This window comes from Grammomys surdaster, unplaced genomic scaffold (genome assembly GCF_004785775.1).
Source record: "Grammomys surdaster isolate TR1022 unplaced genomic scaffold, NIH_TR_1.0 125973, whole genome shotgun sequence".
NCBI lineage: Eukaryota > Metazoa > Chordata > Mammalia > Rodentia > Muridae > Grammomys > Grammomys surdaster.
The window spans coordinates 391,433-417,062 of NW_021620790.1; the positions used below are offsets into that span (position 1 = coordinate 391,433).

Genomic DNA, 25,630 nt, shown 5'->3' on the forward strand with positions numbered 1-25,630 from the left:
TGTGTATGTTTCTTGCCGGCGAGACCACTTCACGCGCGCCCCGCACACTTCTTTTTCTTTTTTATAAGATATGACATTAGGGCCAAGACTCTAGATTTAGATACTCACAGGTTTATATCTCTCCATGACACATGGACAGCCATCAGATCAGTAGATCTATCTACCCAAACTTTGAAGAACTGGTAAGCTCCCTCCTCCTACTGGTAGGTGTAAATGGTTCCTCATCCCAAGGGAGGGTTGTTGAGCTCGCAGCCACCCCCTGAGCTTTCCTTGAGGATGGAGACATTCAGTCTTTATGACTGGTCTTTTCATTGATCCTTGTTCTAGGACCTCTAACCTTTGGGTGACCCATCCCTCCCTCTCCTAAGCAGTTTTCTCTGATGCTTTAGAAAACTCCAAAGCTTAGGTAAAACATTCTCCCATAGACCCGGGACTCACTCAACTACTAGCTTCCACATGATGACCTGGCAAGTCTAGATTTGCCTGCTCATTCTCATTATTATTTTGTTCTCAGGGCACTGGAAGGAATATTTTAATAATGTCCCTCACTCAAAGGGAAAGTCTTCACCTCTGCATCCCTACTTAGTGGGATATCTCTAGGTTTAAATCACAATACCCAGCTACTCAGCAAGCAATATTTTTACATGGCCACTTAACTTGCACTTTAAAAACAACTCTCTTGTTCTCTGTTCTTTGTCTGCCCACCCCTATCTTTACTGAGGACAATTCCAGGATCATCCACCATCATTGTTACAGAGATATCCCAGTTCATTGCCTGTGGGAGTTCAGTCTGTTAATGAAGTAAATGTTTTCATTCTATCCTGCCTTGGAAGATAATGACTTCTAAACAGTAAGATTAAATTATATATATATATATATATATATATATATATATATATATATATGCTTAGCCTTATGTTTTGCTACTGCCATTAAGTTACAATGTACTCTCTTTATTTGCTAGAGAAATCTAGAACAAGGAATTAAACAAACACAGATTGTCTAACTCAGATTTTGCTTAATAGACATATGGAAAAATCTGGTTTCAACAGGTACAACCTTTTTGTCATATCAGGAACTGCAAGCTGCTAAGGCAACTTGTGGAGAGGACTGCCAAGATTGAAAACTTGGAAATATCAGACACAATGCATGTCCAGGGATAAATAACTATGTGACTTGCGGTAGATGAAAGCCCCATGGATAATTAGGACCTCATCCAGAGAGGCAGAACAACAACTCCAGTATTGAGGGGATTGATAGGGTTGACATGGAGGAGAAAAACCATCTACATTTCAATAATAGAAAAAGGGACAATAAGCCAAGGATGAAAGCTGGAAAAGTTTAGGTCTTAAAGATAAATCAAGGAAACAATAAGGGACTCCTCTTATAGATACAAAAATAGTTGGTCCTGTCTGAATCCACCCCCTACAGCTGTGGAATCAGTGACCCTGGCAATGCCAATAACTGCCCTAAAAACTCCAATATCCTTTTCAATTTTGGATCCATCCTCCCCTACAAAGCCAGTTTTCCCCTCAAACATCACATCCCTCCCTATGGTGTTTGACACATCTATACTGTATAGACAGCTTAACTTTACCAAGTTTATTAATGTTTAAGTTTATTAATTCTACCACTAACATCATTAGAGAAGATTGTTGACTTTACCTGGACCTCAGGCTCCCATACTATACTGGCTCAGCTACCACAGGAAATCTGTCAACACCCCTAAACAGCCCACTGAGATGTTCCTGGAGAAGGTCCCCAGTCCTCTCTGTTCAAATAGTGACCAGGAAGGGATTATTGTAATAGGAAGAAGGGAAAAACTACATAGCTTCTCTCATCTTAACATTTTTGCAACCATACACTTACGATAGGTGACAACAATTTCTATCTTGTACCCTTCAATAGAACTTGGTTTGCATAAACTGTGGGCCTAACTCCTCGTGTCCATCCACAGGTACTCAAAAATTCCAGCTTGTATGTTTTGGTTACTCAATTCCCTCAAGTTTATTACCGTCCTTTCAATGCCTATATGGAAATGACTCTGAATCATCACAGGCAAAAATGAGATTTTGGGGCCTCAGCAATCTTGATTATAATGCTGATTTGGTCAGATATAGCTGTGGGAATTGGTATTCATGCTAATCAAAGTCGGTCAGATTCTTCATGCTTTATACAATCTCATAGATTCATATCTAGCCCAGCTAGAAAAGTCTAGTCATCACCTAGAACAGTCAGACTCATTAGTTGATGCTTACTACAAAACAGAATGTGGTTAGACTTGCTCTTCTTGGAACATAGAGGGCTTTGCCTAGCCTTTGGAGAACAATTTTATTTCTACACAAACAACTCAGGCATTATCAGAAACAGTCTGGTTATGGTCCAGCAGGGTTTAGAGGAAAGATCTGCACTTAGAAAACAAAATGAAAACTGCTAGGAATCATTATTTTCCCATTCCCCTTGGATGACTCAATATCATCATAGAAAGGATTATTCCTATTCCAGCTAACTGTATTCATCTGTGGACCCTATGTAATTAATGCATGTTTATTAAGGAGTGAATCTCAACTGGCCAACTGATGATTCTGAAACAACAAACCAGTCTATGGAAACATCTCAATAATTTGAGATGGGCCATTACTCAAGGGGGAAGTGAAAAGATTGAATCAACCTGAATCCATGACAGGCTGAAAACTAGCAGCTAAGAGAAATAACTAGGCCTAAGTTTTTGCTACTTTCTGTTTCCAAAGAACTGAATTATTAGGCCTAAGCTTCTCTTAGTTTTTGTTTCCTTGTTTCTGTTTTCTATATCTTAGCATCCCCCAAATTCTCCAATCTTAGATTTACCTCTACCACTAGAGACAGAGACAACCAATCAAGGTCAAGGTCACTCACTCCCCCTGGAATTCCCCTACACCTGGAGCAAAGGAGGCCTGCAAGCCTGAACTTTGATATGGAGTATCCCAACATGCTGGTAATATCTGCAGGATAAAGGCTATGCCTTTGCATACTATTTGAGTCTGGGGAATATTTTTTAATTTAAATTTAATTTAATTATTGGATATTTTATTTACATTTCAGATATTATCCCCTTACCACATTTCCTCCCTGCCTAGGAACCCCCTATGCCATTACCCCTCCTCATGCTTCTATACGGATGTGCCCGCACCTAACCCCTCCACCACTCCCACCTCCTCACCCTTGAATTCACCCACACTCAGTGTCCAGCCTTCATGGGACCAAGGATCTTCTCTCCCACCTATGCCCAACAAGGCCATACTCCCCTACACATATAGCTGGAGCCATGGGTCTCTCCCTATGTGCTCCCAGGCTGGTGGTTTAGATCCTGGGAGAACTGGTTGGTTAGTATTGTTGCTCTCCTCATGGGGCCACAAACCCTTTCAGCTACTTCAGCTCCTTCTCTCTAACTCATCCATTGGGAACCCCTTGATCAGTTCAATGGTTAGCTGTAAGCATCTGCCTCTGAATACGTCAGACTCTGGCAAACTTCTAAGGAGACAGCTATATCAGGCTCTGTCAGCATGCATTTCCAAACATCCACATCAGTGTCTACCTTTGGTGACTGCACAAGGGATGGATACCAAGGTGGAATGGTATCCAGACAGCCCCTCTTTCAGTTTCTGTTCCACGTTTTGCCTCCATATTTGCTCCCTTGAGAATTTTGTTGCTCCTTCTAAGAAGGACTGAAGCACCCACACTTGGTCTGCCTTCTTCTTGAGCTTCATGTGGTCTGTAAATTGAATCTTGGGTATTGTGAGCTTCTGGGCTAATATCCAATTATCAGTGAGTGAATACTATGTGTGCTCTTTTGTGATTGGGTTACCTCACTCAGGATGATATTTTCTAGTTCCATCCATTTATGTAAGAATTTCTCAAATACATTGTTTTTAATAGCTGAGTAATACTCCATTGTGTAAACATACCACATTTTCTGTATCCATTCCTCTGTTGAAGGACATCTGGGTTCTTTCTAGCTTCTAGCTATTATAAATAGGGCTGCTATGAACATAGTGGGGCATATGCCCTTGTTATATGTTGGAGCACCTTCTGGGTATATGCCCAGCAGTGGTATAGCTGGGTCCTCAGATAATGCTTTGTCCAATTTTTTGACGAACCACCTGACTGATTTCCAGAGTGGTTGCACCATCTTGTAATCCTACTAACAATGGAGGAGTGTTCCCCTTTCTCCATATCCTCACCAGCATCTACTATCATCTGAGTTTTTGATCTTAGCCATTCTGACTGCTGTGAGGTGGAATCTCAGGGTTGTTTTGATATGCATTTCTCTGATGAATAAGGATGCTGAACATTTCTTTAGGTGCTTCTTGGCCATTTAAGTTTCCTCAGTTAAGAATTTTTTGTTTAGCTCTGTATCCCAATTTTTAATGGGGTTATTTGGCTGGGTGCACCCTAATTTCTTGAGTTCTTTTATATATTGGATATTAGCCCTTTATCGGATGTGGAATTTTTAAATCTTTTCCCAATCTGCTGGTTGCTGTTTTGTCCTATTGACAGTGTCCTTTGCCTTACAGAAACTTTGCAATTGTATGAGGTCCTATTTGTCAAAGATCTCCCATGATCATGGAATATAAGGATTAAATCAGTAAAAATTAGCATCTTGTTGAAAGCAATCTACAGATTCAATGCAATCTCCAATAAATTTACAACTCAATCCTTCACAGAATTAGAAAGAGAAATTCTCAAATTCCTTTGGAATAACAAAAAACCTAGTATAGTAAAAACTGCTCTTAACAATAAAAGAACTTCTGGAGGAATCCCCATTCCTGACCTCATGCTGTACTACAGAGCAATAGTGAAAAAAAAAAAAACTGCATTGGAACAGAGACAGGCAGGAAGATCAATGGAATAGAATTGAAGATCCAGAAATGAACCCACACACCTATGTTCACTTGATCTTTGACAAAGGAGCTAAAACTGTCCAGTGGAAAAAGGACAGCATTTTCAACAAATGGTGCTGGTTCAACTGGAGGACAGCATGTAGAAGAATGCAAATCTATCCATTCTTATCTCCTTGTACAAAGCTCAAGTCCAAGTGGATAAAGAATCTTCACATAAAACCAGATACACTGAAACTAATAGAAGAGAAGGTGGAGAAGAACCTTGAACACTTGGGCACAGGGGAAAAGTTCCTGAATAGAGTCTGGGGAATATTAAGTGATTCTTGGACCTTGACAATATTAACTCCTTATTCTCTCCCATGCCCACAGTAGAATATTGTTTGTTTTTAATGGATATGGTCCAGTTAATTTTAGGCAGAAGTTCTACTTCTCTACAAAGTATACATGTAATTCTAGAAATTATTGTTTCTAACTACACAGGAGAAATAAAAATCTTGTTGCAGAGGCCTGCAAAAGAGTAGAGATTCATGTAGGACAGAGGTTTGCTCAAATATTGTCATTATGTGTTAGGGATCAGTCAACACAAATTCAGGCAAAGGAGAGGGAAACTTTGGTTCATGCAGTCTAATGTTTTAGGTAGAAGAAATAAAGAAAAATAGGCCTTTGAACAAGATAAAAATAAATAAAAATAACTAGAAAGAACTTTTGGATACCTGAATAGATATCTTTTAAATAGCTGGCAAAGAATTGCCTGCAAATTGGCTCACTACATCTTCTTCCTTTATGGTGTGGTACATGCCTCCAATGTTGCTCAAATCACAGCCTTTTTGCATTATGAGGAACAGAAAAATAAAGGAGACTTCTAGCTTTATGTGATATTTTCCCTACCCTTCTCACCATGGGGAACAGACTTGCTTAGTCCAACCTGTGCATTTCTGCTGACTCCTTCAGATCCCATCATGCAGCAGAAGCTAAAGATGGGCTTTGATCTTCATAGAGACCTGGGCAAAAGACAACAGGGTATGCTTACGCCCATTGAGTCACAATAGGAAAAGATAGGGAAAGGCCTAAGGATGCACAGGGAGTCTGCCTTTTTGAGTTTTATTTTTTGGAATTTTGAGAGGGTAACATTTCTCCTACAGTTACCCTCCAAGTTGTGATAACACACAGCTAAGGGGACATATACGCAGGGAAATGGGACCTTCTAATCACAGACATGCAAGCACCTGGAGGGAGCAGCTGGCAGTGGTGGAATGGCCCTTCTTCCTTCCCTAGGTCACATACAGATGATGGCAGCAAGGAAGGAATCTTGGTGCTAGTAGCTTGGAACAACACAGCTCACCCAAAACTTTCTTTTAGTCTTCCTTTACTATTTTTTTCAATGATTGTTCTCCTCTCATAACAAGAACACCTAAAACAATGCTTATGTTTTTTTAACCCAGAATTGTTTAATTTTTTTCAATTTGGTTTACAATTCTTTTAAGCTTCAAAGAATCATATTAGTTCTATCTCACACATGTCAAATTGGCTATGTTAATAACCACTGTTTGATCCATGATTGATAAAATAGTACTATTGACATAAGACAATTTCTTTCCTACAAATAAGCTGTTATTGCTTATCTTACATATATAATTATCATGGTATCAGCTGTAAAAATCAGATGAAATAAATATTTTCCAACTTTTCCCTTTGCTTTTTAAAAATGAGATACAAGTGACTTCCCACTTAAAGGACTCCTTCCTGGACCAAGATTCCCTTAACACCCTTCTGTCTTTTCTAGACCTATAACAACTAACCCAATAATGCTGTCAATCAAATTGTTACAGGTTTAACATGTGCATTGCCCCCTCTTTCCACCCTGCAGTGACTATTCTGTGGGTTTATTGTTACAATCAAAGAAAGCCACAAACATTCATCAAAATGAGGAAGGCAGAATGTCCTGATGTAGCAGAGGAGATCCTAGAAGCATTCTTTCATCAGCAGCTGGCTGACCAAAAGAGAGCCACTCTGATTGCAACATCTAAAGAGCCAGCCAGTGCCTGGTATACTCTGGATAGGATCACACCCTTGATGCAACCACATTTCCTCAGGAAGATATTGCCCTTTTCAGACAGATTTCTTTGTTTAAAGAGGCTACCCATAGGCTCTCAAGAAATCTAAAAAATTGTTGCAGGTTTGATACTGGGGATCATAACCTTAGATGTGGTTTTAAGTTTTGCCTTATCCACTACATTCTTAGTTAAATAAATTCACACAGCACATCATGTAGATCAGTTTCCCAAAAATATGTCAATATCACTGATGATACAGGAGAATATTAATTGGGGTCATTCAGGATAGGTTTAATGCTTTAGAGGAAGCAGTTCTATTTTGGGGAAAGTCAAATTCAATATATTAAAAGCAGGCTCTCAATACAATACTATTTATTGTTCTATTGTGTTTGTGTAATTATCTTGAAATGTAATACTTCTGAACATGATTGGTCTTCACTTCAGTCTCATTTAAAGATGCTTTGGACCAATTTTAATTTGACTCTGGATATGGATTTCATACACCATAAGATCATGGATATTAGTAATTCTAGAGTGGGATCCACTTCTATTGAAGAAGTTTCTGCAGTTTTTGTCTCTGCTATGCAGGAGTTCACTTCTTTGTCTTCTTGGATGACTTTGGTGCTAAATGGTGGAATTGTAGCTAGTTTATTCTTAACTGGCCTTGTTTCTTCTTCCAGTCTGTAATAAGCAAGTTGAGCTTGCAATAACCACACTCACAATCAATATTTACCCTCTTGAATTAAAATGAAAGAGGGGCAGATGACAGATCAAGCATTGGTAGGGATAAAATGATATGGTTCCTTTCCCTGGGACAGAGCCATTGTGCATAGACCTCCAGAAGTGTCGATGGCTGATATGAACTTAAGGATTGTTTGTATAATAATATACATATTTTTACACTCCTCTGAGCAATGTCCTCCCTGTTTATGTTAATGATTACATGAAAATCAGGGACAGGATGAGTCTGAGAGGCCAAGGTGTATCAAATGTCTCAGCAAAATGGTAAACAGTGGAACCTTCAGGACAGCAATTAAAGGTATGGAAAATAATTCTAAAACCATGAGTTTGATTATTACATAATTTCTCTGCTATACCAAAATATAAGGATGCAATATGAATTTTATAATTTATAGTTGATGAGCAAGAAGGAAGTAGCCTTCTCTAGGAAAATCCACACATTACCTAATACCAAATGATCAGTACTGAAAAGATACATATGTTTAACATTATATATGTGGAACAGGTTATATTTATACAACAAATCTAAAGGAACAGAGGCAGCTGCACTATGAGCTAGTTTGTCAGAAAGATACAAATGCAGGTAGATTCCTGAGTGGAAGGTCAATCTGGGACAGAGCGAATTTAGGTCTACATGTAGTCAGAATGGTAATTTCAGATCAAGGTCCCATCTAGGTAAGTTTACAAAGGCAGGCAGATAGATCTCTGAGTTCTTTTGCAATGCTAAATAAAAAAAAAAGTGCTTGCTATCTCTTAGAATCAAGGGGTTGGGGGTCATAGAATAATCAAAAGGGAACCTGGAATAAATAACTGAATTGCTATGTAAATAAAAAACTGGGTGTGCTAGTAAAAAGTGAGAGCAGTTCTTTTTTAGATTTTTTTGTTTATCTAGCAAGATCTGAACTGTCTGAAGTTCTCTGTAGAACAAAACCAACTCAAGAATGTTTTTCTAATAGGAGTTCTGATTTTAGTCAGAAAATCCATGGATACTGAGCACAGCTCTTTTAGAGATTTTCATAGTTCTTTTAGAATTTTTTTAAATTGGATATTTTATTTATTTACATTTCAGATGTCATCCCATTTCCCCATTTCCCTTCCCTAGAGAGCTTGAATATTGCTAGCATGACAGCTTTAATTACATTAATTGCCAGCACCACTGCTTCTGCAATTGCTTTGACACAAGGAGTTAAGACAGCTACTTTTGTTAATAATTTAGCAAAAAGTGTTACTAATGTGTTGAACATACAAGAGGATTTAGATAGGCATTTAGAATTTTTCATAACAAGATTTCTGACAAAAAAAGATCAGAAATCTCAAGAATCATTTAGAGAGCTGACACAACTCTTTTTGAATGTTTATTAGCAGCTATCCAGAGATGTAAACACAGCTCTTTTTAGATTTTTTTCTTTTAGATTTTGATTGAAAAACCCAATAATTACTTTTGGAACTTTTTTTTTTAACAGGGTTTTGGGCTTGGCTGGAAGAACCAAGAATTTTTTTATAGCAGTTTTTCCCACTTTAGTTAGAAAACCCATGAGCTATCTAGAAAACATTCAGAATTCTTACTAGTAGAGATAACTGTCTCTAGAAGAAAGCTAGCTGTCTCAACCAAATTGTTTTTAGAATAGCAAGAAAAAGCTATCTAGAGCAGAGCAGAACACAAAGCAAGAGAACAGTCTGGAAAGCCATCTCAGCAGACCATAAGTCACTGGCTTGGAGCCACAATTTGTCTTGAGTTATTTGTTTTTCCCACTCCCAGACACCACTTCCTCAGAACCCCTCTCCAAGCTGAGACTGGTACTTGACAATCAGTCATTAGTTCCACAGGTAATGTGCTTTTCAAACATGCACCAGAGCTTTAAGTTTATTACAACAGAAAAATTAAACCAAGAATGGTGCAACACACCTGTTCTTTCAGCACTCCAGAAGTAGAGGTAAGATAGTCAGTTGTTTAAGGTCATTCTCAACTACATAGTAAGTTCAAAGCAAATTACACTACATAAGATCCTCCATCTTAATAATGAATTAATTCATTAAAAATGGACATTTACTTTTAGAGTCATATCCATTGAAGTTGCTCTTCTTACAGAAAAAGAAATTCTGTGAACACAGAGTAGCCTATGCTTATTTTGTTTTGCTTCATTCATGGTGCTCTTTCCTTAGATATCATTTTCTCTAGACATAACTCATCCCTCTTGTGTGTATGTACTGGGACCCTTGATGCCATCTTCTCCCCCAAACAGGTTTTAACTATCATATTTTACATATCTAGCACAAGTGTTCTGTCTTCAAATGCTATTTCTCTCTAAAAATCTCTATTTCTAAATCTGTTGTATCATCATGGTATCTTTCTGAAGAAACGGAGACAAGTATAGACTTCTCAGATAGTGCCTAAATGTAAAACTCATGGCCTTCTTTGTGTCATATCTATCTTCAAAGAATGAGCAAGTGAACTCTGGCCCATTTCTTATCAAATACACCTTTCTTTTATTGTCTTGGATTTTCAATTGCGGTGGTAAAAAATCATGACTAAACAAAACTTGGGATAGAATGGTTATAATTCTCATAGACATGACCCTGAAAGCAGGAACTTAAGCAGAGGCCATGAGAAATTTGCTCCTTCAGGCTTTTTCAGATATATATTATATAACACCAGGACTACCAACCCAGTGGTAGTACCACACATAATTGTCTGAGCAATTCACATCAGTCTTTAATTATATTAATATTTGAAGACACCTTTTAAATTGAGGTTCCCACTTCTCCAATGACTCTAGCTTATGACATGAAAACTATGGACAGGATATTGGCTTGTGGGTTTCATAGTACCATGAAAAAGGTTGGACCTTACCTGGTGTGTTACGCAGGCTGGATCTCCTGCAGTAGTATGTTACCTCCTGTTCACAGTGCTCTGAGCCTTCAATCAGAGCCTCCAGCTGCTCCAGACTCCCACCATAGTTTAAGGTCATGGCATAGGGCTTCGCAGTGTTGGAAACCTGTACCCAAGTCAACTCTGTGTTGTTGTGCTGAACTGTCATCCAGATCTTGTCCTCTGCACAAATAAAAATGCAAAGCAGGAAAAGTTAGAAGTAAAGCCCAAGCAAGAGTACATAAACTCAAAGTACAAAAGAATCTCCACTTGAGTACTCTATACAGACAGAGAATGGTATAAAAGCATTCTATTCTTTGTAGAAGCACCAGAGACTTTCTTTCCTTATAGGGTTCGACCTCAGGTAGACAAATAACAAGAGGTAGGGTCTATGGTTATGATTACTTATTCTACATGCTTTATACTATGCATTTAATGTACCTTATTAATTTAAAATTGACAAATAGAGTCTACTTCTGCATCCATATGGAGGCTGATAGAAGGCTTTCTAAAGTATGTCAAAGTATACTAGTACACAACTTTCTCAAATAAAATGGCATTTTGATATAGTCTATACAGTCACTTTAAACTTTAAATCATCCTAATATTACTTTTGATACATACTAAAAGATAAATGTTATATGTAAATAGTTGCCATACTATGTTGCACAGGAAATTTTTAACAGGGATAGGATATCTGTGAAAGTTTAATATAAACTCAGTACCAGAGGTAATTTTTTTAAAGAACCATTAAGAATCAGGTCAAGACTTCCAGTCTGGGCCTGAGCATAGAGCAGGTCACAGGCAACAGCTCTGTACCCAACCCCAGAAAACCAAGACAAAGAGAGAGTCCCAGGAGCTTTAACTCAGGCAGCATCCCAGGTAAGGAAAAAGCAGCACTTGTCCCAAACAGGGAGAAACCGGGACTCACTGGGACCCAGGAATTCACTCCTGGCCCAGAGCACAGGCTCCATCCAGTCTGGGCCCAAGCACTTGGCAGATCCTGGGAGGCAGCTCTGCACCCAGTCTCACAGAAACCAGAGGAAGTGGGGCTCTCAGGAGCTCTAACCCAAGCAGTATCTTAGGCTAGGAGGTGGCAATACTTGTCCCCAAACAGGGAGCAACTGGGACCCACTGGGACCCAGGAATTCACTCCTGGCCCGGGATGCAGGTTCCTTCCGGTCTGGGCCCGAGCAGATCCCGGGAGTCGTCTCTGCACTCAATCTCTCAGAACCCAGAGGAAGTGAGGCTCTCAGGAGCTCTAACCCAAGCAGTATCTTAAGCTAGGAAGCGGCAATACTTGCCCCAATCAGGGAGCAACCGGGACCCACTGGGACCCAGGAATCCACTCCTGATCCAGGGCCCCTGGGCCCCTTCCAGTTTCCACCTGAGCACGGAGCAGATCTTGGGCCTCAGCTCTAACCCCAGCAGCAAAACCCATCCCAAACAGTTCTGACACAACCTAGGTAATAGGAAAGACAGGCCCCAGTCAGAGACAGCACAGATAGCACAAAGGTGATCCAGATGGCAAAAGGAAAGTGCAAGAACACAAGCACCAGCAACCCAAGGTACCTACCATCATTAGAACCTAGTTCTCCCACATTAGAAAGTCCTGAACTCCCCATATCACCAGGAAAGCAAGAACCAGATCTAAAATCACTTCTAATGATGATGATAGAGGACTATAAGAAGGGAATAAATAACACTATCAAAAAACTTGAGGAGAACACAGGTAAACAGGATGAAGTCCTTAAAGAAACACAAAAATCCTTTAATGAATTACAAGAAAACACAAACAAACAGATGAAGGAATTGAACAAAACCATCCAGGACATAAAAATGGAAATAGAAACAATAAAGAAATCACAAAGGGAGACTACCCTGGAGATAGAAAACCTAAAAAAGAAATCAGGAGTCATAGACACAAGCATCAACAACAGAATACAAGGGATAGAAGAAAGAATCTCAGGTGCAGAAGACACCTTAGAAAATATTGACAAAACTGTCAAAGAAAACGCAAAATGTGAAAAGTTCTTGACACAACACATCCAGGAAATCCAGGACGCAATGAGAAGACCAAACCTAAGGATAATAGGTATAGATGAGAGCTAAGATTCCCAACTTAAAGGGCCAGTAAATATCTTCAACAAAATTATTGAGGAAAACTTCCTTAACCTAAGGAATGAGATGCCCATAATCACACAGGAAGCCTACAGAATGCCAAACAGACTAGATCAAAAAAGAAATACCTCCAGTCACATAATAATCAAGACACAAAATGCACAAAACAAAGAATTTTAAAAGCAGTAAGGGAAAAAGGCCAAGTAACATCTAAAGGCAAACCTATCAGAATTACACCTGACTTCTCACCAGATACTATAAAAGCCAGAAGATCCTGGACAAATATCATACAGACCCTAAGAGAACATAAATGCCAGCCCAGGCTACTTTACCCAGCAAAACTCTCAATTACCATAGATGGAGAAACCAAGATATTCCATGACAAAATTGAATTTACACAGTATCTTCCCACAAATCCAGCACTACAAAGGATAATAGCAGGAAAGCTCCAATACAAGGAGGGCAATCATACCCTAGAAAGAGCATTGGAAGAATTAATATAGTAAAAATGGCTATTTCCAAAAGCCATCTACAGATTTAATGCAATCCCCATCAAAATTCCCCACTCAATTCTTCACAGAGATAGAAAGAGCAATCTTAAAATTCATTTGGAATAACAAAAAACACAGGATTGCGAAAAATACTCTCAGCATTAAAAAAACTTCTGGGGGAATGAATCACCATCCCAGACTTCAAGCTGTACTACAAAGCAATAGTGGTAAAAACTGTGTGGTATTGGAACAGAGACAAGCGGGAGGATCAAAAGAATAGAATAGAAGTCCCAGAAATGAACCCCCATACCTATGGTCACCTGATGTTTGACAAAGGAGCTAAAACCATTGAGTGGAAAAAAGACAGCATTTTCAACAAATGGTGCTCGTCCAACTGGAGGTCAGCATGTAGAAAACTGCAAATTGATCCATACTTATCTCCTTGTACAAAGCTCAATTCCAAGTGGATCAAGGACCTCCACCTAAAACCAGCCACACTGAAACTAATAGAAGAGAAACTGGGGAAAAGCCTGGAACACATAGGCACAGGAGAAAAGTTCCTGAACAGAACACCAATGGCCTGTGCTCTAAGACCAAGAATTGACAAATGGGACCTCATAAAACTGCAAAGCTTCTGTAAAGCAAAGGACACAGTCAATAGGACAAAGCTGCAACCAACAGACTGGGAAAAGATCTTCACCAACCCTACATCTGATAAAGGGCTAATATCCAAGGTATACAAAGAACTGAAGAATTAGACTCTAGACAATCAAAGAACCCTATTAAAAAATGGAGCACAGAGCTGAACAAAGAATTCTCAACTGAGGAAGCTCGAATGGTTGAGAAGCACCTAAAGAAGTGTTCAGAATCCCTAGTCATCAGGGAAATGCAAATGAAAACAACACTGAGATTCCACCTCACACCAGTCAGAATGGCTAAGATCAAAAACACAGGTGCCAGGAGATGTTGGAAAGGATGTGGAGAAAGAGGAACACTCCTCCACTGTTAGTGGGATTGTTCCTCAAAGAAAAAAAAAATGATGATTGGAAAGATGTTTCAGCAGTTTAGAGAGTGTCTTTTTCTAACAGAAAATGAAAATTCAGTTCCCATAACCCATATTCAATGTTCTTAACCACATATAATTATATCTTTGGGGATCCTATGGTCCTTTCTGACTCTCACAGACATTTGTACTCAGTCACAGATACTTTCTTAACAAAAATGCACACTTTTTTTAGTCTTCAAAAGAAAAAGAAGATGAATGACATCTGTGGACTGTCTACTGTGGTTCTACCCTGACTTCCAAATACACACACACACACACACACACACACACACACACACACACACACACAAACATTTGCAATACTTATTCTTGGTTGTCAACTTGACGACATCTGGAATTAACAAAAACCCAAGCAGCTGGGTAGACTTCTAAGGTATTTTTCTTAATTATATCATTAGAAGTGGGAACACCCACCCTTGAATCCTGATTAAGCATGTAATCCATGTGCATATCCTTAAGCAAAAGATCCTTATGCTTAGATGGTATAGCTTCATCCTTGATAATAATATGTTGTTTTATAGAGGTTGCTTTTGAGGTTGGAAGATACACATTCAATCTAGGGCAAACCTGATAGCAGGCTATGTAAGGAACTCGAAAGAAGGAGATTTTGTTCTTTACCTGCTTCACCTCACTCTTACTGGAAAGCTCATTCTTTTTCATTTGATCCTACTTCTTTGGGATTCTGGTATTTACTGAAAAACAGCTGAGAAATCCAGCCTCTTGCACTACTGTATTCTTAGACTTTCTGTCAGTAGACAGCTATTGTTGGGTTGATTGGACCACAGCCTATAAACCACTGTAATAAGTCCTATATTTATATGTTCTGTCAGTTCTGTTCCTCTAGAGAACTTTGAGAAATATAAAATACCTGTACACATATATACAAAAATTTCTGAAAATTTTTGTACTGTAAAAAGTCACAGACATGTTGCTCTTTCAAGTAGAACTAAATGACAAGAAAAAAAAGAATAGACAATATTGGTAAGAGATAGGAATTTGCTTTTAAAGGTACAGAAATCTGCACCTGAAAGAGACTTTTGCTAGTATGAAACTTAGACTGGTGACTTCAGTGTTATAATCAATTAAAACGTGTGACAACAAAATCAGGGCAACAGTGCCCACTATGCAGGCAGGAATCAGGACTACTAATGTTGAACAGAAACCAAGACCATTTCAAGCAGACAAGAAAGGTGGTTCTGCAGGTAAAATCCTATACCTCTCCTCCTGTGAACTAAGTCACATGGCATATTAATACTTAAAGTTCCAGTTTCAGGGAATCCAGTGTCCACCTTGGTCTCTGTGAGAACTGAACCCACAAGTGAACACCCACATATAGATATGTTGAAGTTTGGTCTGCTGCTATGTACTGTAATGCTAAGTGAATGCCCTCAAAGCCTGGTTACCCCAGAGATGAGAGAGTGCTATGTGACCTTACACCAAGTAATTTCTGATTGGTGAATAAAGATGCCTACAGCCTATACATGTCTTTATTATCAGTAAGGCTGGGAAGTATCTACCCTCTATGCAATTAAAATCTATTTCCTATCGGTAAGCCTGAGTTATTGCTTACTATATTTCACTTGGCATCCTCTTAACTCCAGTGTGCCATGTTTTCATGATTTCTCATGATTACTCATGGCCACGTTTTCTTGATTTCTAACCCATGGTGTCTTCCCACCAATTCTTTCTGTGATCTGAGAAAAGATATTTCACCTCTCTACATTTCAGTTTCATAATATTAGAAGAAGAAGTAAATGGTTTAGTTTGGTTTTAAAACAAACAAACAAAAACAACAACAAAACCAGCATGTGGGGCCATGTTCTGTCTTGCCATTGGAATTTATGAATAGCGCTCACACAGAAGAAACAGAGAGGTGCTAGACTATGTTCTATCCTCATTGTCATGGGGTGCTGGGCTCATAGAATGCTCACTCCTGCTCTGGAGGTAGCAGATAACAGTCTAAGATGGGGACCCCAGCTTTGGTGAGAAATGGTGCACAATGGTGTCAAGGTTGTAGTTCCTATGTTCTCAGGCACCCAGACAGAGCTGGGAACCTCGAGGAGTTAGGAATGTGATTGTGGCAGATTTGCCCACAGGGGTCAGAGTGGGGAGAATCTGACTTAGCTCAGGGGGGTAAGTGTCCACTGCAAAGAGGGGACTTCTTAGGGAATCCGAGGTGGCTGATTGATAATAAAGCCCCCCCACCCGGCAGTTGTTAATGAGAGAGACAGTTCTTGCTTTTCCAAACTATTTATTCATGATAGAAAATGGATGTATAGAATTTACTCTGGGTAGACCGAAGATGAAATGCCTTTGCAGGAAGGAATGTCCTGGAAAGGAATCTTAGTGACTAAACACTCCAGGCCACCCCGTCTAGATATATTTTTAGCATGGAACTCTGGGCTCTATGCTATGTGATTAGTTGTCATGATCCTCATGTAGTGTATCCTGGTCACATGCTCCAGGACAGGAACCTGGTAGGGACTAATTTGAACATCTACTGTTGTCAATTATGAGAGTTGCTGGGATTTCTTAAATCTGCCCGACCATCTTAGTACATTGTCAGGTGACACGGTTCCACTTGCCTCCCCGAGGAGTGTTTTAAGAAATTGCTTTGAAATTCAAAGGAGACTTTGAAACTAAAATGTATAAATTTTGAATAGCTGTAGGGATTTTAGAATTTGGCATAGATGAGTTTTGCATTATAGGATATGTCAAAAGCCTATGGGAGCCAGGGAATAGAATGTAGTAGTTTAAATGATAATGGATCATATAATTTCATTGTTTGAATATTTTGTCTCCAGTCGGTGGATTGTGTGTTGGGACCTTGATGGAGGTGGTATGCCACAGGCATGGGCTTTAAGAATTCAAAAGTATCTCACCATTGCTACTATTTATATCTACTTCTTGCTGCTGGTTTTTAGATATTCAGATATTCTTGCTGCCGTGTCTCTTTCTCACCTTCATGTAATCTAATCCTCTGAAGATGTATGCCCAATAAATGTTTTCTGTTATAAGTTGCTTTGTGCAAAGGGCTTTATTACACCAATAGAAAAGCAACTAGTACAGTTATATAAGAATGACAAATGTTTCTAGTTGTAATAAGTATCCTGAATATTACAATTAAATGAGAGATTACAGGTAATCTATGAGAGACAGAGTTGTTATCAGTGAAGAGGATAGAGTACCAGTAAAGCCTGTTCAGTGGAAACACACTCATCTTTTCTGCAAGGGCTGAGAAACAGGGAATTTCCTTCAAAAAAAGTGTAAGAAACTGTTCTTGGGCTGAGACCCTTTGGAATAACCTCTATAACATGAAGAGATTATTCCTCATGGCTATTTGTGTTGTGTACTTTCAAATCTATTATTTTGTGCATGTGTTGTGTAATGGTCTCAATTCAAATCATATGTTTTAAGTTATAATATCAGATTATATATAATGTATCTTGAGCACTGTCTCTGTGGGTTAAGTGCTTGCTACTCAAACATGAGAATTTGAGTTTGAGCCCCCAAGCTATGTAAAAGAACTAAATGTTGTGGTATGTACTTGTATTCCCAGCACAGTGGAAGAGGAGATAGCAGATTCCCAGGGCTCCCTGGCCAGCTAGCCTAGCAAATTAAATGAGTTCCTGGCCAATAAGTGACTTTGTGTCGGAAAACCTGAGGAATAATATTTTAAACTATCCATTGGCCTCCACACATTCTTGGACATATGATCACACATGAAAGCATACACACACACACACCAAATACATCCAAAGAAAAGAAGATATTAGAGAAAGAGCTCCCTAAGTAATCATGACAGGATACCCTGGAGCATTCTCTCTCATTTTTTCTGTTGTAAAATTCTTTCTTTTCATTGCTCCAGTCCATTTTCCACAATGTCTTGAAACATTCTACTTGATTCCTTTGGCTCTTATTTCAGGAGGTGTAAATTGTTTATATACAGAGCAATAATTAAATTTTCTTTCATAGTTTTCCCTTATTATATCTGATTGGTATTATGTTGATTATCATTAGTAATGACAGTAATGACAGATGCTATATACCGTTTATCTGTTGCTATGGTGATTACCACTCAGAATGAAGAACATGCAAGAGAAAGATTTTTAAAGAAAGAGAGAAAAAGTAACTCTGATTATTAAAGCTACATTCTGCATACACATCTTTATCTATTCTGGGTATAACAAGCAAAAACAAAACAAAAACCTGCAGTTTTTTCTATCTGTCTTTCTGAATACTGTATGTATGTAAATATGTGTGTTCATATGTGTATGAGTGCCTATCCTCAATTTTTCTCTTTATTTATTGAAGCATGACTTCTCCCTGGACCTGGAATTTACCAATTAAGCACTCTATATAACAAATGTTTCTAGTGACTGTTAGTATGTGATTCCTGAATACTGAAATTACAAGAAGGCAACCATGAGTGCTGAGCATTTCAGTGTAGATTCTGGAAATTTATACCTACATGACAAGCTGCTCATCTACTAAACCATCTCCTATCCTGAAGACAGCTATTTCTAAATGTAAGATAGTCTCTATGTTCTGTATATGCTCTGGGCCTGGAGAAATTTACAAAAGGAAAGCTCAGAGACAGTAGAATTAATTTTCTTTTCAATTGACACTCATTCCCAAGCCTGTCACAACATAAATGACATTGTCTTTGTTACATACCACACTATGTGGCAGCCTTTTAAAAAAATGTTTCAGGTCACATTCATACTAATTAACATAATTCAATGTCTTTATCTACTCTTTCTGAAATGCTACATGGTCTACAAGATCAAGAGTATCTCATAACTTCTGCCTAACTTTTTGATGTCTTGTAATTTTTTCCATTGCTTGAAAGAAAAATAGCCTAACAAAAGTAAATTGGGGAAGAACAAGTTTATATTTCATCACAGTTCAAGGCTATAATAGAGCATTGTGGGAAATGACGGTCACAGGAGAGTGAAGTATCTGATCACAATCATGAAGCAGAGAATCATTACTTCTTTTGATTGACTCACTTTGTCCTTTTTATGTATCCCATTATCCAAGCCTAGGGGATGGTACCTCCAAAAGTAGATACACTTCAATAACCTAATCAAGATAATTTCCCAAAGCTATACCCAGTGACTTGATACAAGAGAAGGTAAGTATATTAGGTCAGGTACTTTTGGGGATATATTTTACTCAGGGTGTTGCAAACTCAATCCTCCCATGTGAGACAGAGCTGGAAAAAGCAATAAAGATTTGTTAAATAAGAATGGGTCAAGCAAATTCAAAAAGCAGAGAAATGTAAATAAAGGTTTTGAAACAAGCTGTTGGCAAGAAAGGTGTCAAAATTCATACAAGTCTTTTCCAAGATTTCCTTGAGTTAACACAGAAAGTTAGTTCATGGTTCCCTGAAGAAGGCTCACTGAGCCCTGATATATAGTGCAATATCTATAAAGAAGTGGGTATAGATCCACAAAGGTGACAAAATACCTGAGAATGCTCTTTTCTTGTGGAGTATGATTAAGCCAACCTTCCAAACAGAAACAATTGATGATATATGTCATGCTAGTGCAACCTCATCGAATTGGCTTTGGTAAAGTCAACTTTCTATGATATGATTAGTTTGGGGAAAACTATGACTTTATTAAGACTGCCATCATCATCTTAGCTTCTGCCCACCAGACTTCATGCTAAAGATTTTACAGGCAAATTTTGCTATTCCTGAAACTGAATCAGAAGAGCCACTCCATCCTGGGATGCTTTCAATTTAGAAAAGGAGCCTGCTAAGTATTACAATGAGGACTGGCCTCTTTTCTTGACAAGCACTACTTGGTAAATCAAGGTTAGAAAGAAAATGTAACCTGAAAAACAGTTTCATACAAAGCTGGGAGATGCAGCCTAGGAAGCCACTCAATGGAGCAATCTGCTGTTGTTCTGTTTTCCAGTCACATTTCTTGCTGAGGAGGATGGTGAGGCAACATGGGAAGCAGTTCCCTATAACTTATTGAAGGAAGCTAAGAAATCTATATCAAAATATGGGCCTGTGTCTCCTTAGGTAATAAATTTGCTTGACATTATGGCCACATATTGGTTGACACCACAGGACTGGCAGCAGGTAGCAAAAGCAGGAGGAAAATTTTTTTGTGAAAAATGGAATCTGAGGAGGAGGTCAAAAAAGAATCCTTCTTCAACAAGAAGAAAATAGGGAAACTACATATGAGGCATTGGTTGAAACAGGGCCATTTTTTCACCCTACGGTACAATTAAGAATATCAAAAGAAAATTTTGTGTTTGTCTCAAGCTTTGGTATTACTGCCTGGAAGAAATTACCCTCTCTCTTATGGGTCAAAAACCTAGGCTGTGGCAGACATCTGACAGGGGAGAGAAGAGCCTTACACTGCCTTTGTGGCTGGCCTAATGGATATAGTTACAAAAATAATTTCTAAAGAAGAAATGGCAGGCATATAGTTGACACAAGTAGCTTATGAAAGTCTTAATAAAATGCAGAGATCTGTTTAGGCCTCCAAGTAGTTCTGGAAATATGACAGATTTTGTCTGCCTCTGTGCTGATTTTATATCCTCAATGGCAGAAAGAACTGGCAATGGTGACAGCTTTTCAATGGCTTTCCTCATTTCAAAACGGGGGCTACAGAGATAGCACAACAATTAAGAGCTGCCCTTCCAGAGGTCGTGAGTTCAACTCCTGGTAAACACAAGGTGGCTTACAATCATCTATAATGAGTTGTGACGCCCTCTTTTGGCATGCAGATGTACATGTGGATAGAGTACTCCATATACATAAAATAAATATTTTTTTAAAAAGCCTAAAAAATAGTGTGGATACCTTTTTATCATCTAATTATGGCTCTGTCTTGAAAGGAGAGGCTGTTAGGGTTGTGATACAACACATGCTTTATTGCTTTTCTTACCTTGCAATTCACCTGCATCTAAAAACAGACAATGCTCCTGCTTATACAAGCAAAGCCTTCAAGTAGTTTTGTGTAACCTTTTCTATTACTCATACAGAGAATTCTCTACAATCTATAAGGACAAGCAACTGTTGAGATAGCTCATCAAATTCCAAAATCTCAACTTACAAAATAGCAGGAAGGAAAATTCAAATATTATTCTCTACATCACACTTTGAGTCATGCCTTTTACTTTAAATTATCTTAGCAAAGATTTAAAAGGTCTAAGTCCTATGGAATGCCACTAAAATATAAGGTCACAGACATCACTGCCTATAATAAAATGGAAAGACTTGTTAATATTTAAATGGAAAGACCTAGATGTCCTTTTGAGATCTGGTCGAACCTATGCTTGTGTTTTCTTCAAAGATGCCCAAAAATGTATTTGGATCCCTGAACAACTCAGCAGGCCCTGGGTTGCACCTGCCTCAATTTAAGATCAGGAAGCAATGCTTAAGTGAGAATAGGAAGATGACTCTGCTTCCTGTGAAGATGAAATTTCATGATCATTCATCAAAAACAATGCAGAAAGAAATTCCCAATTCTCCTGATAAAGCAGAGACGATCCTAGAAACTCTCAATCCTTTACAGCTGAATGGCCAGGAGAGATCCACTTACTGTACAGCATCTATATGGTGTGGAATCATTCTATTTTGGGGTCAGATAAAATCTTTAACTCAAGGAGCAAAAGTCCTTTTGTCAGCTAATCACCTGGCTTTTACTGCTCAAAATATGGTTTTGGCTAAACTTTCATTTTGGCATGCAAGGTAGGGTATCTCATATTTATTATTTTCTTGTCTCTTCATGTTGGTATTGATCAGGCTTCAGCTGCTTACTGGGGTTATGTGCCTGACCTTTCAGTAGTCTATCATCCAACCTAGCATTATGAAGTTCTTTAGTAAGGAAGGTTTTTCATAAGTATATTTACCAATCAGTTGAGTCTTACAATTGTGGTCTGAACTACAGACAGAGCAATCGATGAGCTTAAAAACTTTTACCTTAAAAGGGAAGTAATGTAGAGTTTTAACATTAAAGCCATCAATATCACAACCTATCAATATCACAACCAATAATGCCAATATGCTTGGAGGAAAATCTAGTTCTTACTTATCTGAAAAAGCAAATGATAATTTACTTATGAGGTTCAGTCTGACTCCTTGCCAGTTTGTTTTTTGATTAGAATGCCTATTTAGGGATGTTATACTCTTCAAGAGCATACATTGATTGCTGATTCTCCCTCTCTACCAGATGAAAGGTGACTATGCCCATAAAAATAAGAGATATATGGTTTTTAAAACTGTTCCTGCCAAAGCTCTATAATGCCACTAAATGGGAAGTATCTACTTCCCCCTGTGCTTTCTCCTTGTCAGGCTGCTAAAGATTTAGAATCTGCTTGGGAAAGAGGTTCTGAGGAAAGATATCCTCAATGGTTTACTTGTGGCTTTAATGCTAAAACTCTACATTACTTCCCTTTTAAGGTAACAATTTTTAAGCTAATAGATTGGTCGGTCTGTAGTTCAGAGCACAATTATAAGACTCAATTGAATGATAAGTATACTTATGAAAAACTTTCCTTACTAAAAAAGACAGCCAATGTCCAATATCCTCCAAGGTGGAGAGATTTTCCTTCTCACCCAGGCTTGTTTAGGCTGATTCCTGCCACATATAACTCTTGTGTGCCTTAAGGTAACAATAAGCAAATTTCATCCTTAGTGTTGGCATATGCTGCAACATGTTTCTGTGTGCCTTAGCATGGATCAAGGAGAAACCTGGAAGTCACTCATGCAATAAGTTCATGGATCCTATCACATCAGATGCACAGACTGTGTTTTATCAAACTGTATATGGATTTTTTCCAAAGATGTTTATGTTATACTTAGAAAACCTTAATGTTTGTTGCCTGTTAATTTTATGGGCTCATGGTTCTCTAACCATGGTATAGAGGTTTCACATAAGGCTACTTTGGCTCTCAAAAAATCTAAAATATTTGTTTCAGTCTTAATATTGGGGATTATAGCCTTAACAGGTGTGATTTCTAGTTTTGCCTTTTCCATGACATCCTTGGTTAAAAAGATTCATATATCATACAGATCATTTACATAAAAAGTATAAATAGCATCATGGTCTAGGTGATTATTGACAGAGGACTTCAGGATAGGCTCTATGTTTTAGAGGAAGTAGTTATATTTATGGAAAATTCAAACATATTAAGATCAGGCTCTCAGTGCAATGCCATTTTCTATTTAGTTGGATCTGTATAATTCCCTTGGAGTATAATACCTTTGAATATGACTGGTATAAAATTCAGTCATTTAAAAGTGCTTTGGAACATTTCTAATTTGGCTTTGGATATGGATTCCCTACATCATAAGATCATGGATATTAATAATTCTAGAGTAGGATCCACTTCTACTGAGAAGACGTCTACAGCTTTTGCCTCTGCTATCATGAGTACACGTCTTTATCTTCCTGGATGTTCTTCCTGATAAATGGAGGAATTTCATTTGGTTTATCCTGACTGATATTGTTTCTCCTTCTGGTCTGCATCAAGCAATGCAAAGACTCAATAAGCACACTCATGGTCATATTCACACTCTTGAGTTAAAACAGAAGATGGGGGGAGGGGAATTCTGGGTCGAGCATGTCCACAGAAAGAGCAGAGTGACAGGGTTCTTACCCCAGGAGCTGAGCAAACATGCCATGGATTTCCTGGAGTACTGATGGTTGCCAAAAGGTTAACTCTTGTTAGTATAATAATGTACATGTTTTTCTTCATGTTCCTCCTTTCAAAAATGTTCTCCCTGCTAAGGTTAATGATTCTAGGATAATCAGACAGAGCATGATTTCAGAAAGCAAGAATGTGTCTCGTGATGTTAACAACGTGGTTACTCTGAGACATTTAGGGCAGCTTATAAGACTGTGGGAAATAACTCTGAAAACATGAGTTGAACAGAAGTACAAGAATACATAAACCAGTGCAAGAACTGTTCTTTACAGGATTTTTCTTTTTTTTAAAATTTTTTTATTGGATGTTTTATTGACATTTCATATGTTGTCCCCTTACCCCATCCCCCACCCACCCAGGAAACCCCTATCCCCTCACCCCCCTCCTTCTTCTCTGTGAATGTAACCTCTATCTACCCCCCCACTCCCACCTCCCCACCCTCAAGATTCCCACACCTTGTGGCGTCCAGCCTTCATGAGGTCAAGGTTTTCTTCTTCCACCTATGCCCAGCAGGGCCCTCCACTCTTACATATTCAGCTGAAGCACTGGATCCCTCCCTAAGTGCTCCCAGGCTGGTGATTTAGACCCTGGGAGCTGTGGTTGGTTGGTATTGTTGCTCTCCTCATGGTGCCTCAAATCCTTTCAGCTCCTTCACTCTTCATTCTAACTCCTCCATTGAGAACCCCATTATCAGTTCAATAGCTAGTTGTGAACATCTGCCTCTGAATATGTCAGACTCTTGAAGACCTCTGAGGAACATCCATATCAAGTTCTTATCAGCATGCACTTCTTGACTTCCACATCAGCCTCTACCTTTGGTGACTACACATGGGATGGATACTCAGGTGAAATGGTCTTCAGATGGCCCCTCCTTCAGTTTCTGTTCTTCACTTTGTCTCCATATTTGCTCCCTTGAGTATTTTGTTGCTCCTTCTAAGAAGGACCGAATCACCGCCACTTGGTCTTCCTTCTTTATGAGCTTCATGTGGTCTGTGAGTTGCATCTTGGGCATTTCAAGGTTCTGGGCTAGTATCCAATAATCAGTGAGTGAATACCAAGTGTGTTCTTTTGTGATTGGCTTACCTCACTCAGGATGATAATTTCTAATTTCATCCATCTACCTAGGAACCTCTCGCATTCATTGCTTTTAATAGCTGAGTAATACTCCATTGTGTAAATATACCACATTTTTTGAATCTATTCTTCAGTTGAAGGACATCTGGGTTCTTTCCAGCTCCTGGATATTACAAATAAGGCTGCTATGAACATAGTTGAGCATATGTCCTTGTTATATGTTCAAGTATTTTCTGGGTATATGCCTAGGAGTGGTATAGCTGGATCCTCAGGTAATGCTATGTCCAATATTCTGAGGAACCGCCACACTGATTTCCAAAGAGGTTGCACCATCTTGCAGTCTCACCAACAATGGAAGAGTGTTCCTCTTTCTCCACACCCTCGCCAGCATCTACTATCGCCTGAGTTTTTAACCTTAGCCATTCTGACTGGTGTGAGATGGAATCTCAGGGTTGTTTTGATTTGCATTTCCCTGAGGACTAAGGATACTGAACATTTCTTTAGTTGCTTCTCGGCCATTCGAGTTTCTTCCGCTGAAAATTCTTTGTTAAGCTCTATGCCCCATTTTTTAATAGGGTTATTTGGTTGTCTGGAGTCTAATTTCTTGAGTTCTTTGTATATATTGGATATTAGCCCTCTATCAGATGAAGGATTGGTAA

General features: G+C 38.7%; 1 protein-coding gene across 1 annotated transcript in view; it reads right to left on the reverse strand.

Moving 5' to 3' along the window:
- Positions 1-25,630, reverse strand: part of LOC114609463 (contactin-associated protein like 5-2) — a 737,464-nt gene that overhangs the window by 222,422 nt on the left and 489,412 nt on the right. Inside the window, exon 13 of the mRNA XM_028753828.1 lies at positions 10,527-10,727. Coding sequence (XP_028609661.1) covers positions 10,527-10,727 — 201 coding nt within the window. The remainder of the gene's footprint in view (positions 1-10,526; positions 10,728-25,630) is intronic.